At 45.9% G+C, this 20,426-nt stretch overlaps 1 protein-coding gene across 1 annotated transcript in view; it reads left to right on the top strand.

The window, feature by feature from the left end:
- The window catches only part of RFX4 (regulatory factor X4), a 133,281-nt gene that overhangs the window by 26,794 nt on the left and 86,061 nt on the right, over positions 1-20,426 (top strand). The window contains exons 3-4 of the mRNA XM_034987659.1: positions 2,173-2,233; positions 15,068-15,191. Coding sequence (XP_034843550.1) covers positions 2,173-2,233; positions 15,068-15,191 — 185 coding nt within the window. The remainder of the gene's footprint in view (positions 1-2,172; positions 2,234-15,067; positions 15,192-20,426) is intronic.

The raw sequence follows: 20,426 nt of genomic DNA, 5'->3' as shown, positions 1-20,426 counted from the left end.
GAAGAGGTGGATGTGGCTAAACGGTCCAACTAAGAGACCAGTGATGGGTTGTAGAAGAACAGTTAGAAGAATGCCTGACTTGGAGAATATCAGGGAGCGCTTCAAAGAGGTAGTGTCATTTATTCTAGGCTGGAAAGGCTGAGAAACATTTAGAAGGAACTCTAGGCTGACAAAGCAGTGTGAGCAGGTGTCAAGCCCATGATGTCCTGGGACACTTTGTCCCTGAGAACATTTCGTGTGTTTGTATCAGTTAGGAAGGCTTTGGTGGCAGGGAAGAGAATATCCAATGAAAAGAGGTTTTATTAACTAAGAACATTTTTATTATCTCACAAAAGAGGGAGGCAGCTGTTTTGGGGGTTGGCTAATCAGGCACAACATGACACACAGAACCCCCAATCCCTCCCCCTTTCCTCTCTGCTACCTCAGTGTGGATTTCATCCTTAGGCTGCTCTCTTCCCAGTTGAAAGCTCACTGCCTCCCTATCATGTCTGCTCAGCCATGTTAAAAAACAGGCCAGGCCAGACTCTGTCACCTGTTTGTTGCTTTTGCATAAAACAGAAGATACTTGTTTTCTCACAGTTTTGGAGGCCAGAAGTTCAAAATCAAGGCCTCCAATTCCTTTTTATTAGGGAAAAATATCTTCCCCAGAAGCTTCCAGAAAGTTTTTCTAAGTCTGAGAGGCCGGCACCATGTCACTTGCCACACTTACCTTATCAGTGGCTTGATGGGTAGATTTAAATTAATCAACATTCAGCTCTCTAGGATTCGAGGGGAATCACCCTCCTTGAACACATGGTCCTCTATAAATTGTGGTTCTGTGAATAAGCAAGAAGCTGAGTATGTATAGTTGTTGAATAAGCAACAGCAGTATCTGCCACAGTGTTTATGAAGAGACATTTTATCAGAATTATACCTATCTTGATAAATTTTCATCAAGAAAATATTTTCTGAACTCAACGTTATAGGGTAATTTATTTAAAAATTTGTTTTCGCTAAGCATACTTCACTTTCTTCCACTTTCATTTTTGTCTCACTGAAATCTTCAGATCATTTTCCATATAAAATTTACGCCACATATTTATTTCACTGACCATTTTACACGTTCTTAATAAATTTTGTTGATTATAGTTGTAGGTTTTCACATCATTAATTTTCTTTTGAGACTGTAATCCATACCGGTCTTCTTGGGTCAAATCTTGTGGCCCAAGAAATCTTATGTTGACTATTTCTATCAATAGGCTTTATTAGGAATTGGATAAAGCTAATTATATGTATTTCTCAGCTAATCCACAATGAAACTGGGAGCAGTTCTTAGATGCAAAGATGGATCTGTTGTTCAGGTTGCTGTGTTGCGGAAGTCCGCAAACCAGAACCTCACAATCCAAATCTGGCCTGATGCCTGTTTTCGTAGGGCTGTAAGCTAAGAATGGTTTTTACAAATGATTATTTGTAATCTCTTCAATGGTAGAGAATATGAACTTTGAACCCCAGTTAAGAAAAATGTTGCCTCCTCCCTCAAAACAATGTCATCATTCTTATTAGACCTATATTACGAAAACTGTACTCAATTACTACTATTATATTTTGAATTTTACCAATAAAACTTTGTGGAAATATATTTACTCGTTATATAAATATGACATGATATTTTTGATTTTGCCTCTTGGTCCCCCAGCCTTAGAATATTTAGTATCTGGCCCTTCACAGAAAAAGTTTGCTAGCCCCTGCACTGTGATTTTGCTTATCCTGATTCTCCTGGACACTTACACTCCCCCTCCCTTACCCCACACTCTTCCGCGGGGTTAGCAGGAGCAAATGGTGTGTTCTTAGAGTCCGAATCATAGAGGCAGGTGTCCAGCTGCAGCTGGAAAAATAGTAAATTGGGTGAACACAGTCATATTGCTCAGTGATGAAGAGAGAGCTCTTCAACTCTAACGAATTACATCAAAGAAAAATGCAAAGTGCTCTAAGAGTTTTCTGTACAAGTCAGTTTCCCCTTTTGCCTTATTCACGAAGATATCTAACATGTCGGAAGAGCCCAACTGTTACTGCTTTCAGAGCATCAGTATTTGAGGTTTCCTCAAATGCTCGGGAGCACTGGGATGCTTGGGAGAATTGAGAGGCCCTTTACTTTTCCTACTGAAGGTCACTCCTTTTTCTTTCCTTTAACAGATGAGGAAAAAGAAAACAATAGAGCATCCAAGCCCCACTCCACCCCTGCTACCCTGCAATGGTAAGTTCATTTTCAGCAAGTCCTCTCTTGATGGGGCGCTCACGCAACTGTTGCTTCCTACGCACAGAGCAGGGTGTCACTGGGAAGTTTGACATTGTCATGAGAACTTGACATCCAATAGCCCACATGCAATCAATTTAATTTGCAGCTCTGTGTAAAATACTCAACTTAGAGCCACACTGGAGATTTGGTTTTCATATTTATTATATTTGGGGGTAGATTTTGTTTCCCATCATCAAGACACTGGCAAGGACTGCATCCCACATGGGTGTTATTTACTGAGTTAATGGAATACATTGTTATGATTAATAACGTTGCAGCAAATTATAGAAACATAGGTCTGTTCGCCCCTACCAATGAGTCTTTCATGAATGCATACCCAATTGCAACTATACTACAATTATTTTAATATTAATAACATGAACAAGCATTATCTACTTCAGTGGCTTTCCTTTTTTTAATATTTGGAATTCCTGGACTTGGTGAAATACTTAATGGATGTTGTTTAAGTGGTTGCTCTCATGTTTGAGGTTTACAGGTAAATTCTCCTCTAAGAGCTTCACTTAGAAATTGTGTTCTGGCTTTGAACACCAGAGCTGCCCACGCCTGAGATTCATCCCTCAAACATTGTGTCAGTTAGGGCTATTATCCCCCTAGCAGCCCAGCCCAGCAAACTTGAGGGGATTAAGGAAGGAAGGGGAGGGAAAAAGGGGTGGGGAAGGAAAGGAACGAAGAGCTATTACATGCCAGACTCCATGCTAGGCACTTCCTATATGTGCCTCATGCCTGGTCTCATTTTCACGATTCTCTGAAGTTGGTATTGTTATGCCCATTTCACAGATGAGGAAAGTAATGCTTAGACAGTTAAGTCATTTGCCTGAATATACACAGAACCATGAAGTGGCACAGGCAGGAACTTGGCTGGGTCTCTTTAACTGCAAAGCCCCTGCTTTGGAGGAAAGGAAGAGAAAGAAGACTTGGGAAGAATGGAGAGGAGAGAATAAATGAGAAGAGGAAGCAGATGGGCTTTAATGAGCAAATCGCATTAGATTCTCCTGACTAATCCACGCACAGCTGGGAGGAAAACAGCATCGGGGGGAAAAGCGTTCAGGAGCGTAACTCAATCTTCTCTAACAAGAGAAGATTGCCTCGCTTGGCTGCAAGGAGAGCAGGGGTTGTTTGCAGGAGCTTGATTTCCAGACTTTGGCTTGTTTCCCTCCTTTTGTCCCTGTATTCTTTTTTTTCTCATTGCATTTGCTGCTTTTTTGCTTTCTTTAAAATTCTACTCTATTTCCCTGGTCAAACCTCTGCCTGCACCCTTCCCCCAAAATTGTGGCCACACAAATTCCCATATTGCCAAGACATCTAACGAGGCATCTATAAAAAGGACTTTGGGCACAGGAGTTTCTAGAAATGTAAGGAATCAGCAGACATTCTGACTTTAATAACCTGAACACGTTGCACATTTCAGAATAAAAAATGTGAAAGAGAGTGAAGAAAATTACCTTGTTCATGCCTCTTTCCCTATGATTCTCGACATCTGCCTGGCAACAGTGAGCCGCTAGACAGTGCAGCCTCTTAAGTCAGACTGCCAGGAATGAACGCCCAGCTGTGCCACTTCCCAGCTGTGGAAACTTGGATAAGGTCCTTAACCTCTCTGTGCCTCAGTCTACTCACCTGTAAAATGGGGGGAGGGGAGAGAAAGAATCCCAAGCAAACTCCATGCTGAATGAGGAGCCCACCGTAGGGCTCGATCCCACAACCCCAAGATCACGACCTGAGCTGAAACCAAAAGCTGGGTGCCCAACCAAGCCACCCAGACACCCCAACATTTCTCTTTATTTTATTTTTGATTTATTTTTATTTTTTTTTAAGATTTTATTTATTTATTTGACAGAGAGAGACACAGCGAGAGAGGGAACACAAGCAGGGGGAGTGGGAGAGGGAGAAGCAGGCTTTCCGCTGAGCCGGCAGCCCGATGTGGGGCTCGATCCCAGGACCCTGGGATCATGACCTGAGCCGAAGGCAGACGCTTAACAACTGAGCCACCCAGGCGCCCCTTTGATTTATTTTTTATTATGTTCAGTTAGCCAACATATAATGGATCATTAGTTTTTGATGTCATGTTCAACAATTCATTAGTTGCGTATAACACCCAGTGCTCATCACAACACGTGCCTTCCTTAATACCCATCAACAGACATTTCTCTTAAATAAAAACAGAGTCATGCTTCAAACCGTGGTGGAAGACACGTGACCGCCTATATAAAGTTGCACATGAGCAAAATTTTTAGAATGTAGTTTCAGCACAAATGCTTTGTCTCTCAAAAGGAACTGGATGCGCCCTCCATTTCGCAAGGGAAAATGACATCATTCAGACTGTGTACCCTTTCTGCTCGGGCCACCAGCGAGTTCAGAGCTAAATCTCATGTTCATGTATTTTTCCATCTCTTTCCCTTGTCTGACTTTCTTCTCTTTCTTTCATTAGCGTTTTAGAAAAAGGCAAGACACAAATTCAATAAACAGTTATTTTGTTTCTATTTTATTTACACAAGTGATATGTTTCCTCCTTCAAAAACTAAAACATCGTTGACAAGGCTAACGTCCATTCTTCGTTGCAGTTCCTGCCTCCTCCTCTAGAGAAGCAGTGCTTGTGTGTTTAGTCTCTTGTCTATGCATTTACGTGTATGTGCACCAACACAAGTTTCCAGTTGTGATTTTTAGAATTTCGTATTTCCTCCCTTCCAAAAGGAATGCAGACATCGCACTAAAGATACTGTCCTACAACCTGTCACATTGTATTGATCCACAGCTTGCTCTTTCCTCACTGGAATGTCCTGAAGCCATACCCACGTTAGTCTGTGAAGAACAACCTCATTGTAACTAACCGCTGCGCACGATTCCATGTAAGACAGCGGCAGATAGATTTTGCCACTTGCCTCTTGATGGACATTTAGGTTGTGTCCAAATCTCATCTTCGCCCAAACAGCGCTGCAGAGAACTTCTTCATACCCACCCCCTTGCACACTTGTGGGAATATTCTCCATGTTGGTGTCAAGAAGTAGAAGTGTTGGGTACTCAGAAAATGTTAATGGGAGGGCGCCTGGGTGGCTCAGTTGGTTAAGCGACTGCCTTCGGCTCAGGTCATGATCCTGGAGTCCCGGGATCGAGTCCCACATCGGGCTCCCTGCTCGGCAGGGGGTCTGCTTCTCCCTCTGACCCTCTCCCCTCTCGTGCTCTCTGTCTCTCATTCTCTCTCTCAAATAAATAAAATCTTTTAAAAAAAAATGTTAATGGGACTAAAATTTGCCTGCTCAAATGGCTTGCCATTTTGTATCTTCACCCACAGTACAAAATTCTTAAAAAAAATAAATAAGGGACACCTGGCTGGTTCAGTTGGTTAAGGGTCTGACTCTTGATTTTGGCTTTGATCATGATCTCAGGGTTGTGAGATTGAGGCCTGCATCAGGCTCCGTGCTGGGCTTGGAGCCTGCTTGGGATTATATCTCTCTCCCTCTCCCTCTGTCCCTCTCCCCATTCCACTCTTTTCTCTCTCTCTCAAAAAAAAAAAAAAAAATAGCTCCACACCATTGCATCTCATTCTCTGAGGCTTGTGCATCCTTCATGCCATCCCCTCTCTGCAAAGGCAGTGTGCAGCCCCTCTGGACCACAAGGGGGGCAGGCCCAGGAAAGGACACTGGTCTCCCTGCCAAGGCCGCCCGAGTGTGCTGAGCTCTGTTGGGACGTTTGGCTTGTTTGGGGAATTGGGTTAGGAGCTACTTGCTTCTCCACCTTCTCCCTCCTTGCCATGAGCCCCCTTGCCATCGCCCTCGAGACCATCCCCGTTCTAAGAACAAATAATACAGTGGCCAAGCAGCCTAAAATAATTGGGGCCACGTGATCTGGAGGCAGCTCCCAGCAGAAAACAGGCAAATATTGTCAAATGCCTTCTGCCAAACACTTTCCAGCATCCTCGGTCATGAGGGTTAGTAAAGCCCAAGCCGCTGGGGATGGTGAGCGCTGCTGGAATCCCGGCCACACAATAACCTCTCTTTTAAGCAGAGGATTTGGAAATGGAAAGCAGCCTGTTTCACCATCCTGGCCCGCTCGCTGCCAGCACATGTCCCCACCCTCTCACACACCTCCCGTGTCCCCTTTGTCCCTTCCGGCTCCTTGTGTGCCAGTCAGGGCTCAAGGCGTCCTCCCTTTCTGCAACTTACAGAGGGAGGGAGGCCCTTCCCCAGAGAACGAGGATAGAAGACCAAACTGTCCCCTTGTTGGGGGGCATTTTTTTCTTTCTTTCAAAAAAATTAAAATGAGGTCTTGGGTGATGGGTGGCCTTTCAATAGTTCAAATTAATATGAAACAAAATAATTTTTGTGTTTCCCTTTAAAATGCTCCTGGAGGCCAGAGGTAGAAAGTTGGGCTTGGTTCTGTTCAAAAAGCGTGTTGAAGTTTTAGACCAGGTCACAGCTCCTAGACCAGAGTCATCGAGTGTGACCTATACCTGACGTTTTGTACCCATTTCTGACTTGATCCTTTATTCAACAGCGACATAATATTATTTGCTTGCATAATAGGAGTTAGGCCACCTGGTTCCAGAAAGGGAGGCGGAACAGTTTTAGGTCTGAAAACAGCCAGAGATGTCAGATAATGCCAGGAGGTGTGGCGGCGGCCTCCGCTGCAGATGGAGAGACTGAAGTCAGGGCAACATGAAGCGCGGGTCTCAGAGAGTGAGATGCTGTGGTGTGGAGCTAGGAGCCTTTTTTTTTTTTTTTTCAAGTATTTTGTGCTGTGTTTAAGATATGATATGGTAAAGCCATCTGAGTGGGCGATTTTGTAGTCCCACTAACGTTTTCCCGTGTACCCCCACCACTTTCACTTCTTGACCCCAACATGGCAAACACTCCCCCGGGCATGCGAGGGGGCACATGAAGATGTTCTTTGTGGACCTGTTCGTAATGGTGAAGTAGAGATGCGTAGAGACAGGGAAAAGATGGAAAGAGAATATCGAGGGGGGATGGCTTATGGCGGAGAATGGTGCCCAAATCACCTCAGCTGACCGTGGTGGCCACCAGAGCTCTGGGCTGCCTGCCCCCGGGCCCGGCCCTGAAGGAAGCATTAGCAACAGTGCAGATCTGTGACACCGTGCTGTTAGATGGTGCCACATTTTTGTCCAAAAAAAGGAGGGGGGACTTAAACCAAAAAATGAGCATAAGGATTCTAGAACCTGGCTAATCCCAGGCTTTTCTGGAATACCAACCCAGTAGCTTGTAGGCCAGACACAGGTTATGGATTAGATGACTCCAGGTTCGGGTCCAATTCCATCATTACAACACAGTGTTAAGTCCCTGAGTCAGTCCATTGCTCAGCGTCAGCCAGACCTACCGGTCAGGCGGGCTCGCACCAGGCGACATCGCCAGCCAAGCTCTCTTGCTCCTCGTGAAGATCCTGTAGAGTCAGCGGGACTGTCACCCCTGTTTAAAGAGGAGGAACCCAGGGCAGGCAACTGCACACAACAGAGGGTCACAGTTTCACTCTACCTGAGCAGGGGAATGCCTGACCCCTAAGAAGGCCCCCGAAGGGGAGGCAGATTCAGCTGAGGTCCTGGGGGAATTACCAGATCCACCTGAACACGGGTGTCTGGTTCGTGTGTCTATCCAGCAGCAAATCGTGGACTTACGCTATTGAATAAAATGGATTGGTTTTGTTTGTTTGTTTGTTTGGGCTTTTTATAGCATCAGCCTCAGACCTGGCCAGAGCCAGAGCCCACCATTTCATATGTATTTATTGTCTGGTGGTGTTCTCTCTTTGGTTCCCATCTTCTTCAGATCAAGTGTCAGCTTCCTAAAGGTAACGGCAGGGATTGCATGTTGGTGTTCAGTGCTGTCTTCTACAGTGCCTGGCACATAGTAGGTGCTCAGTAAATGTGTGCTGGCTCACTGCCCCCATGAGTGTCAGTCCATAGCACCTAGTGAGGGCTTTAGAAGCCTCGTACCTGAGTTCACACTCCAAGCCAAGCTTTTCCCAGCACAGTGACTTTGGGCATGTCACTTCACCTCCCTGGCCCTCCCTTTCCTCCTCCATGTCATGGAGTTAATGTTACCCATCTTGTGTAAGTAGCGATAGCAAATATAAATATCCCTGACACAGTGTAAGCACTGGAAAATATAAATCAAATATGTTCATATGAATCAGGGTTTTTCTTTAATCACCCAGATCTTAAGATTAAAAAAAAAAAAAAAAGCTTTTCTGACCTTAGCAAAAGTCTGATCTGCACAAAAGCCTGCTTTCCTTCCTTCCCACCACCTCGCCTTTTCTTCCTTCTGAAGTGTTGGCTGACTGTGTTCAGGGCTAGGAACTATGCTAACATAAACAGGGAATCAGTTTGGTTCCTGCCTTCAAAGGACTCTCAATCTATGATGTAAAACCTTCCTGGAATATTCCACCATAACCTAGAATAATACTAACAGGTGTGCTTATCCAGGCCCCCCTCTGCCAGCCGGTGGGCTGCAGGTTGTACGGGGATTCTTGTTTAGTCCCTCTGCAGCCTTGGGAGATGGGTACTGGTCTGTGTCATTTTACTGAGGAAGGAGGCAAGAATCTGAGAGTTCAAGCAGCACCGCTGAGACAGAAGCATTTGCAAGGGGGCGGAGGCAGGACTTAAACCCAGCGAGCGCTGTCTCTGAGCCCAGTGCTGTTTCTCAGGGAAGGCTGTTGGAGCCTCAAAAGGATGGAAAGAGCGGTGGCAATCCGCAGCAAGTGGTGCGAGCTTTAGGGGCAGAGGCTGGGCACCAGGAGGTGCCCATCGCAGTACTCTGCATGTTGTCGAGTGAATGAATACATGAATCTGGCAAGTTGGAAGAACCGATGAAGAGGCCATCCTCAGAGGGGCTGGGTGGGAATTCAACATAGTGTCAGGGGAGAGAAATTCGAGCTGAGCCTTGGAGGGGAGGCACAGCAGAGGGGGGTCCCCTGGCAGGGTAGGAGCACCATGGAACAAGGCAGAGGCATGTGGCAAGATCAGTGGCCGCGTTGGCTGGAGAGAAGTGTATGTGTAAGAGGAGTGGGTCAAGAGAAGCCTGGAGAAGTAGTCAGGGGTCAGATGTGGGGGCCTTAGCTGCCGAGGGAGGGAATTGAGGCTTTTCCACGGACACAGAGGGGAGCTACGGATGGCTTTAGATTACCGTGTGGCCTCTGATCGCTTAGCGAGTTTGTTTTCACAGGTTCTTCAGTCTCGGATGGCTCTGACAACCTCAGTAATAAGTTAATATGTTCAGCCAAGTTTTTAAAAATGCTGCTGTCTAATCTTCTGGCAAAATAGAAGAGAAAGTTTCTGTTATAGACATGTCTGCAAGGACCTGGGGAGTGGAGACTCTGAACCGAAAGCTCATGTGTACATAGAAGAGAACAGGTTGAAAAGGAGAACAGCAGGGACAATTATGCTGGGTGCTGAAACATTTACTCTTCATTGTAAGGTGCTGATACAAAGCTTCTGCCCATGCCCCGGGATGCCACGGGCCGAAACCTTGTGAGGAGGTCTTTTTCAGACTGTATACCGCAGATAATGACTCCTGTTGGCTCCAGACTGAGTTCATTATCTTCGCATAATAGGATGGGCTCAATTCAAATATGATCAAGTTATTAAATAGAAGATCAGAAAATGGAAGAAGTGGGGAATTTTTTTGGTGATCATTAAAAATATCCAGGTATAATGGAGTATTGTTCACCATGTCAGGCTAATGATGTCCTCTACAAGTAAGGAGAAAAAGGGGAAATTTCATCAGATATGAAGAGAAATAATTAACTGCCTTTCTTTCTGCCATGCCTTGGTCAGCGAAGCGGACATTCCAATTAGCAACTTCAGTATACATGCGGACCCTCTGGATTTTGTAAGGGGGTTTGGGGAAAGGTATCATGATGCTCTTTCTGTGGAAACTCATCAAGCATCAGAGTTGCCCTGAATGCCAGTTACATCTATTCATTCGTAGAGCTTATTAAAATGCTTCATAGTCATAAGCCACCCAGATACCTTGAGGCGAAGCAGCTCTGGTAAGAGGAACAAAACATGGGTAGAAACGTACTTACTTAGAAGGCTCTGGCCTTTGGCAGGTAACTGCTTAATTAACTCAGGCTGTGTGAGCTGCGACTTATACCCATGCAGATTCGAATAGTTTGTTGCTGCTATGGGTTCATTTAATGGGATGTATTTTAACCTTGGTCTTCTATTTTAATGCTGATCCCTTGGCCATACTTAGTGAGCAAACAAGCCACAGGAACATCAAGTAGAAACTGAGGCACAGAGGGCTTAAGTAAAGTAGCTAATGGGAAAGGGAGCCAGGAATTTACCTGGGAGCCCTACTCTTTAATACCACATTATTCCCGCCCCCCCATAATTAACTCCTTTGCCCTTCTTAGTCATGAGGAATGGGGCCTCCAGCCATGCGCTCAGCCCAGTCAGGCACCTCAGAGCTTGCCTGGGTTGCTCCCATCCATCTCACATCTGGCAACATGAGAACCACACCCTAAATGTTGTCTCTGTCCCCATGGCCACTCCTTCAATTCATGCCCCATCGCTTCTTGCCTGGACTCTTGCAGGAGCTCCTAACTGGTCTCATTTGTTCATTCATTCATTCAACAGATACTACTTAGTCAGCCACCATGTGCCAGGCCTCACTAATCAGCCTTGGCCTCCTACCATTGAGGTGCCACAACAACCTTTCCAAAGAATGAATCTGATCAGGCCACAACCATGCTTAAGAAAACGTAACTGGCCCCCTGTCATTTTAAAGGATCACATGGCTTTCATAAGATGAACTCTGAATGGCTTGAAATGCATGCATTTTGAATGTACCCGTGGCTTTTTCTGGCTAAAATTAACTTTAGGAAATTGTTAGCAAGGATAAGCAAAAAGAGATATTTTTGCCCTCCCCACAGCTTGTCCTGCACAAAGTTGCAGCTGCCCAAGTTGTGTGTGTGTGTGTGTGTGTGTGTGTGTGTGTGTGTTGGACTGGAAAATGTCCCACCATAGTCCAGAGAGTTGAAATCAAAGCTTGGAAAGGAAATTGCTTAATAAGACTCTCAGCAGTCTGAGATGAAACCTATGAAACTTGCGTGTTTTTTGTTTTGATTGTTATATTCTTTTACAGTCAACCCATTGCTGCCTAATAGAACATATTAAGCTTTAAACTAGTATTAGTGCCTGTTGTTATTGATGACACAGTGATGACTTCTGCAGCATCCCAGAAACACTCTGCTCTTCCTGCCTCTGAGTCTTTATTTTTTCAGTTCTCTGAGTTCTGCTCCATCACCCCCTGAAAATAACACTTTTGTAGTAACTCTTGAACTCCAAGGGTTGCCAAACTCCTATGCCAGGCCGTATTCTCTTGTGGGCACTGAAAGTTTCTCCATACCCCCTCCCCCATTGTTTCTTATTTTTAGAGGCTCCTCTGCAAGCCCCTTCTCTTCTCACACCATTGTCTGCATCCTCCAAAGCACATGCTGTGTGTCTCTCATCCTCACAGTTCTCCTCACCTGGAACCCCCTCCATCCACCAGAGCAAGGATACTGCAGTGGTTTAGAGTAAGACTGTGCCAGTTACTGGCTGCATGACCACGGGCACATGAGTTCCACTCTCTGAGCCTCAGTTTTGTCATCTAAAACATAGGTGTAGGGCACCTGGGTGGCTCAGTTGGTTAAGCGACTACCTTCGGCTCAGGTCATGATCCTGGAGTCCTGGGATCGAGTCCCACATCGGGCTCCCTGCTCGGCGGGGGGTCTGCTTCTCCCTCTGACCCTCTTCCCTCTCATGCTTTCTGTCTCTCATTCTCTCTGTCTCAAATAAATAAATAAAATCTTTAAAACATAGGTGTAGGGCACCTGGGTGGCTCAGTTGGTTAAGTGACTGCCTTCAGCTCAGGTCATGATCCTGGAGTTCCGGGATCGAGTCCCACATCGGGCTCCCTGCTCGGCGGGGAGTCTGCTTCTCCCTCTAACCCTACCCCCTCTTACGCGCTCTCTCACACTCTAATAAATAAATTAAAAAAAAAAAAAACATAGGTGTAGTACCTACTGTATATGGTTATTGTGAGGATGGAAAGAGATACCAGATACCCAGTGCCTGGTACCCGGGAAGAGAGCAACAGATGCTAGTCATTGTTATTGTCACAAAGTTCAAATCCCAATTCATCCACAAACCTTAATCGTCTCCTCTCATCTACACAGGAATCTCCCCACCGTAGACTGCACCTGTCGTACTTAAGTATTCCTATTTCTGTGCGTTATTTGCCCCCATTAGGCTGCAAAGTGAACTAGGGCATAGGCGTGCCTTACATCAACACAAGAGCCTACAGGAGCCAGACAAGGAACAGAAAATAGATTAGGTGTCAGAAAAGGAGGGAGGAGTGGGGACTCTGGCCAACTCAAGGGCACACCTACCTCTGGCCAATTATTGTCATACGGGAATATGGGCTCAGCGTTGCCAGATCTCAGCCTTTTCAAAAGAAGCTCGATTCTTATGTGAAGTGTCCTGAATTTTAAAAGTTGAGCCAACACTGTTTTCAGGTCAAACAAAGCATGTCTGTGAGACCCCCCTGTTTGTGAAAGCTGTCGTATTCAGATGGCCCACACAAGTTTGTGCATAAGCTGGTTATTTGGACCTCTGAACTCACTTTTATAGAGGAACAATGCTGTGAATGGCATGCAGGGGTCCAGGCTAAGCTAGAAGGCTGATTCCCATTCATAGCAGACCTGAAGCTTAGGACAGTCCTAAGAAATCTAATCTCTGTGTGAAAGCATTTTCCCACAGGGAACCACATGTAGAGTTCTGATGTACGATGTTAGGGACACATGTACTAGAATGTAAGCTCTTTCAGGACAGGGCCTTTGTTTTGTTCACTGCTATTTCCTTAATGTCTAAAACACTGCCTGGAACTCAATAAATATTTGTTGAATTAAAGATTACCTGTGTCTTTATCCATCTGCCCACCAGTAATCTGCTCCCTGTATGCAAACAAGGACTGTCATGCTCACCATGGCATCCCCAGCACTTGGCAGGTGGTAGGAGATTACTAAGTATTTGTGGAATGAATACAGGACTACAGTGATCTATCCATCAAACACTTACGGCGCACCTGGTGTGTGCCGAGGACTACGCTGGGCTTCCAGGATGCAGGAGTGAATCAGACACCATGCCAGGCTCCAGGAATTAGGTCACGCAGAAAGGATTGCAAAAACTGTTTCCTGGAACTCTTCTAAAAATGGTCAGGAGTTACTCAGCTGTCCCCTTCCCAGAAGAGGGGGGAGTGGGTGAGATGGTGAGACCATTCAGCACCAGGCGTCTTCATTCATCTGAGCATGCCTGGGGTTGAATTCATCGGTAGGGTCTGGATATGAAATGATTGAATTGATTTTCTTTCAACTGCATGTAAGAATGAGCCAAAAAAACGCTGCCCTTTCAAGTGGGCACCTCAGGAGGCCGCGTCCTCGGTCCACCTCACAGTTACGACAGCCCTGGACCATTTCTTTGGCAAGTGCCCCCAGAGAAGCTAGAAGCCATTTGAGGATATTTATTTCACTGCTTTAGAATCATGCCTTATTTTTGCTCCCTCCTCCCCCCCCCAAAAATGTTTGGGGTGAAAGGGTTATTCTAGCCACTTTATCCCTCAGACTTGGTTCCAAGTGACCTTGGGTTGTTTCCTAAAATCCAATTTGTGATCAAAAGAGAAATATTTTCTGTTGGTGAGTTAATTGAGCAGCGTGTGCCCCAGGCTCTAAAAGCGGCAGGCCCAAAGTGAAGTCCCCAAATTGTTATGTGCCCCAGAAGTTGTACTGGAAGAAGTGCTCGATCTTCCAACGTGTCTGTGACAAAGGGGGCAGGATTCTTTCTGATGCCTACCCTCTGGTGTTTGGGTTAATAGGGGGCGGGAGGGAATGATAAACTGTATCTAGTTTACTTTTATATGCCCATGATCTAGCACAGATTCTGGACATATAGGCCCCCAAAGAGGTTTTATGGAGAGGAAAAGTGGAGGATAATGAGGTCCAACATTGAAGTGTTTATCACATGTCTCACCGTGCTGGCTTAGGTCACACGTTACATCTGATTGTCATGTGATTGAAGGCGATCACAGCCAGCACCTCCAAAAGGAAACTGACATCTAAGGTTAAATAACTTGCTCGAGGTCATCAAGCCAGCAAGTGACAGTGCTGGGGTCTGAATCCCATGGGAAGCCCCCACCCTGAGTCCCTAACCAATATTCATTGAGAAGGTGATGGGCTTGGAAGCATAATGATCCCAAAGAGACCAAAGGGTTCAGCCCCTGCTGTGGTCACAAAACCTCCCTTCAGTCAGTGGGTTCCTGGCTGTCCAGCTGTCTGCCTTCTCCTTGGGCAGTTGTTTTCCCAGGCCACCCCACTGCACTGCTCTCATTAGCAAAGAGGCTCCAACACTGTGACCCCTATTAAAAATGGCTGTATGAGCGAGTGTGCAGTTCGAAGCTTGGCTGAATGGGGGTGACTACAAGCTCCTGTGTCATTTTTTGGAGTTTGGGGGAACCTGATCCACCCAGAATGTGGTCAGACCAATGACAGCCCAGAAGAGAGGGACTGGGAATTTGAGCCAAAAGTGACCCAGGGTCATACCCACAAGGGCCACGAGTCTGATCCTGCTAACCTACTAACTCCATGCCTGACCTCAGGCAGGTTGCTTTGTCCTCCTGGGCCTTGGTTTCCCCATCTGGAGGAAGAGTTCTCTCCAAGTCCTCCCCTGGAGGAGGACTAGAAGGCACATACCCTTCTTGCTTGAGGTTTGCTCACTGAGCATTTATTCCGCAGGCTGGAGGAGAACTATGAAATTGCGGAGGGGGTCTGCATCCCGCGCAGCGCCCTCTACATGCATTACCTGGACTTCTGCGAGAAGAACGACACCCAGCCTGTCAACGCAGCCAGCTTTGGAAAGGTGAGTCCGGCCACCCCTGGCTTATTGCTTCTCCTCCCCTCTTCTAAGTCATTTATGCACAGTTCCTAATATTTTTAACATTTTCATTGCTTTTGTTCTTAAGTTACTAAAATAAATAGTTTAGTAACTTTGCTATACTACTTTGCTGTAAGAAGTTCAAACACTTATTAACAAGATAATAGCAAGCCGAATACCAAAACGAAGTAATACCAAAGTATTAGAAATTCCAAACGATTTGGACAGGTCATAAAGTAAAAAGTGAACACCTAACTTGAATTTCCTCGATACTTAATTTGCAGAAAGTGGCTTCTTTCCTCTGAGAGGCCAGTATTAAACTCCCAGTCGTGTTACGTGTGTGTCAGTGAGCCTGCTTGGCTTTGTAACATGAAAGCCTTGGAGAAACTGGAAAATGGCCTTACATCATTAGCGTGGAGGTCTGCAGGTCCTCTGTAGGGAGCGGTACTATTTGTAATATTACTGCAGGCCTGGCTGCTGTCTGTCCATCTCATAATAAAAATATATTCCACACTTCGGGCTATGTCCACAAAATCTTGTTACCGCTGATCATTCAGGTGTAACAGACTGAGGAACGCTCTTGGAGTGCTCTTCTAAGACTAATCTTTTGTCTCTTCGATAGATAAAAATATAGGTTTTCGGGTGCCTGGGTGGCTCAGTTGGTTAAGCGTCCGACTCCTGATTTCAGCTCAGGTCATGATCTCAGGGTGGTGAGATTGAGCCCCGTGTCAGGCTCCGTGCTCAGCACAGAGTCTGCTTAAGATTCTCTCTCTTGGGCGCCTGGGTGGCTCAGTGGGTTAAGCGTCTGCCTTCGGCTCAGGTCATGATCCCAGGGTCCTGGGATCGAGTTCCACTTCAGGCTCCCGGCTCAGCGGGGAGCCTGCTTCTCCCTCTGCCCCTCCCCCTGCTTGTGCTTTCTCTCTCTCTCAAATAAATAAGTAAAATCTTTAATTAAAAAAAGATTCTCTCTCTCCTTCTCCCTATGCCCCTCCCCCCTCTAAATAAATAAATCTTAAAATTATATATATACATATATATAGGTTTTTATACCTCTAAAATACCCAATTTAATTTGAGTCAGTACATCCAAACTCTTCCTTCTTTTATTAGCTTCTTTTTCCCATGTATAAGTTCACTGCATCTGCTCACAAAAAAGTGTGTTTTGCACCAGATTCCTTACCACTTTTCTGAGTGCAGGCATAACAAGGAGTAAAGTGGCAGAAAGAGGTCAGTGTATACGTTTCACGAATTCCCTTTTCAGAACTTTTAACTCTGAGTAAGCAAGTTCCAATACTTCGGCTTCGTGTTTAGAGAAAAATGTCACTGGTGGCAGCTTCCTCCCCCCCCCCCCCCCACCCCCCCAGCTTGCAAGTGGGCTGAGGTGAAATGGGCATCAGCCGGGAGGCTCTCCCCCGCCCCCCCCCCATGGCCTGGCTGGGATACTGTCCTTGATAAAGTGAGTGGAAGGCAGCAACTGTTTTGCTGCAAGTAAGATCTGAAAAAGAGCCTCTTTTTTTTTTTAAAGATTTTATTTATTTATTTGAGAGAGAGAATGAGAGACAGAGAGCACGAGAGGGAAGAGGGTCAGAGGGAGAAGCAGACCCCCCGCTGAGCAGGGAGCCCGATGCAGGACTCGATCCCGGGACTCCAGGATCATGACCCGAGCCGAAGGCAGTCGCTTAACCGACTGAGCCACCCAGGCGCCCTGGAAGAGATCCTCTTTCCAGCAGTGTGGCCAAGCTCCATCAGCACAGGCTTCCAGTAATACCATATTGACTTTGGGTCCCAGAATTAATTTAGACATCGCAGAGAATGCTGAAGATTCAAGCCAGACTGGTCTTGTGCCTGATTTGCTGTTGGCCAGGGTAACGAAAGCTTGGAGTCACTGAACTTTTCTGAGCTCCCATTTCCTTACCTCTACATGGGAGTAATCCCCTCCCCGTATTACTCTAGGGATAAAATGAGACAGTGTTTATGAGAGCATTTTTAAAATTGTGAAGGGTTCTACCAATAGAAGAAGGCACCATTATCTAAAACTGGCCTCACTCCATCCTGCCTCCTCTGTTTCCTACCGTGCTTTTTTTTTTTTTTTTTTAATTCATTTGAGAGAGAGAGAGAGAGCATGAGCAGGGAGAGAGGCAGAGGGAGAGGGAGAAGCAGGCTTCCCGCCGAGCCAGGAGCCCAATGCGGGGCTTGATCCCAGGACCCTGGGATCATGACCTGAGCCGAAGGCAGACGCTTAACCATCTGAGCCACCCAGGCGCCCCCTTACCGTGCTTTTCTTTGTAGCACTTATCACTGTCCCAGCTGTTACCTATATGGTATAGCTAATATATTACATGTTATATGGATAGTTATCCATATGTCATTGCCTATTATTCTACCACTATATATTACAGATAATATATATTATATGTAACTATCTTATACATATGACATAACTAAAATATATACATATATATATATATGTATGTCTACGTTAGTTGCTTGTGTTTTATTTGCCGCCTCCTCTAGAATGGAAGCTCCACGAGGACTTTTTTGTTCACTATGCATCCTCAGCTCCCAGAATAGCCCCTGGCACATAATAGATCTTCAGATATTTATTGAAGATTGAATGACTTATGTTATGGCTATTTGCCAAGGACGCTGGAATCATTTGACACATGTGAATTTGTTTGACCTGTATGATGCCCATATGAAACAGGCATTATATCCATTTACCATTAGCCTGTTTGCTAAGCAGGGATGAACTTGTTCATTTATCAGTGAAAACTGATTGTATTTTCCCATACTTTGAAGGGCCAGCTTCAGAGTCTTCTGTTTAGCCTTCCTGCTCTGTCCTCTGATAACATCACAGGGAAGCCTCACAGCATCCAACCATCATTTTGGTCTTGGTTGGATAATTAAAACTCATCCTCAGCTATGAAAAAAGTCCCATTCAGTCCAGTTTAAAACCTCCATCTGTAGGCACCTGGGTGGCTCAGTTGGTTAAGCATCTGCCTTCAGCTCAGGTCATGATCCTGGGGTCCTGGGATTGAGCTCCGCATCAGGCTCCCTGCCTAGCTGGGAGTCTGCGTCTCCCTCTGCTTGCTGTTCTCCCTGCTTGGGCGTGCTCTCTTTCTCTCTGTCAAATGGATAAATAAAATCTTTTAAAAAGACAAAAAACAAAAACAAAAACAAAAACAAACTCCATCTGATGCAGAAGTCAGAGCCTCTCCCTTCCTGAGGCTCAGGATTTGCTCTGTGGAAGAGGGGCATGGTGGGCTCTCCCTCTGTCCTCTGACTTCTCCAGGGCTGAGGCAGAGGGACATTGGAGGAAGGTGGGAAGAGGAAAGTCAACGGGAGTCATTTTGACTAGCTGGTGCTCTGTGAGGGCTCCTCCAGCTAGTGACCTCTGCTGGGCTCGCCATCCATCTCCTGGGGGAGGAGTCCAGTCATGGGTTTGGGGGAGCCCCATGGATGTCCATCCACACTGGCTAAAGGGATGGGCTCTGCAGCTGACCTTCCCTTCCGCCACCCACCCCCAGGTTGCTCTTGTTTCTCCACTAAGGATTCACCCCGTGGCTCTGTTTTTGTGTTGGAGGGTTTTGACCAGCTCACCGCATACTTCGTATTACACTCTGACTCTCAGAGACACACAGATGAGCCTCCACAAATGGAACTTGTGTATGGCACAGGCTGAACTCAGCGGTGTAAATACAGAAAGTGACTTTGCTTTCTACGATGTTATGGCCAAACCTCCTTCCCTGACCCCTGATGGTTTCATGGCAGGTTTAATAGCTTTTGGGTTATTGATTATAAGAACAAGTCTCTTTTCAATAATTTAGAGTCTTTTAGACATTAAAGTCCAGTCCAGTACTCCAATCAAAATCTGCAGCCTGAAATCCACTTGAAAACGCCTCCCTGACCCCCTCAGCCTTGACTGCATGTGGCCTGGGGACCTGCAGTGGGGAAGGGGAGAGCCTGGTCTCTCCTTCCTCTCTTCCCTGAAATTTTCCGCCTGCTGCTGGTGTCTGCAGGCTTGTCAGCTTGAGAAAAAAATACTTCCATAATGGTAACCCTAGTTTTCCAGCAAAAGCAGTAAAATAAATTTTACAGTGGAACTGTAAATTGAAACAAACACAAGATTGTAGGGATCAATTGGCCTAACACGTGACATCAGACCCAGCTAAATTGCCCAAGCTTATTAATAGATGATTCTTGGGGCACCCGGGTGGCTCTGTTGGTTAAGCATCCTACTCTTGGTTTTGGCTTAGGTCATGATCTCGTGGGTCATGAGATGGAGTCCCACGTCAGGCTCCAAGCTCAGTGGGGAGTCTGCTTGAGATTCTCTCCCTCTGCCCCTTCCCCCACTTGCTCACACTCTCTCTCTAAAATAAATAAGTAAATCTTAAAAAAATAGGTAACTCTTTTTAACAGATGTTAGAAGTATTTAGCCATGTCTAATTATGAATGCAGCATTCACAGACTTTCTATAAAATTAATAAAAATTGCAAACACAATTTAGAAAAAATTCTAAGACCTGGCATTGTTGTAAGCATTTTACATATATCAGCCTCCTCCAAACTACTCTATGAGGTAGGAACTATTATTACCCCCATTATAGAGATAGGTAAACTGAGCCCCAGAGAGGTAAGATAATTTGCCCAAGGCCACACAGCCAGTAAGTGGACGTGAACCTGGGAAGTCTGGCTCCAAGAGTCCATGCACTTAAACTTATCTCATTTACCCAGAGCATTTATTTTGGGGGTAGGGTGTGTATGTGTGTAGGCGGGAGGTGGGTCTGTGTGGAGAATAAAACAGTGGGCCTTTCGGCTTTGGTGTAGTCATTAGCAGCCACCTGGCAACCTCTTAGATGATGGAATTTGGGAGTGAATTCCTGGCCTCTCTGTCTGTCAGGGGCAAGTGTGCTGGTCATCACAGGTGAGAAAGAACCCCTCAAATCTTGCCCCACCCAGGGTTCTGGGCACTGGGAACCCCACCGCCAGTATTCCCTATGCTGCTTCCCCCTCAACACTTTGGTTCCCCCAGTTATTAGATATTCATTGACCTCATCCTGTTGTGGCCCCAGCCCTGTGCGAGCAGGTGGAACTGGAGTGAAGAAGACAGTCTGTCCTCGAGGGGAGTGGGCTGCAGAAGGGACATATCCCCACAGGAAACCACAGAACACGATGGCGGATGTGCCCCTGGGCTGGAATGCCCATGAGTAGAGCGGCACAGA

This window comes from Mirounga leonina, unplaced genomic scaffold (genome assembly GCF_011800145.1).
Source record: "Mirounga leonina isolate KUSES-001 unplaced genomic scaffold, KU_Mleo_1.0 Mir_418, whole genome shotgun sequence".
In the NCBI taxonomy this organism is placed as follows: domain Eukaryota; kingdom Metazoa; phylum Chordata; class Mammalia; order Carnivora; family Phocidae; genus Mirounga; species Mirounga leonina.
The sequence above is the reverse complement of the archived record's forward strand: the minus strand, read 5'-3'. Positions and strand labels throughout refer to the sequence as shown.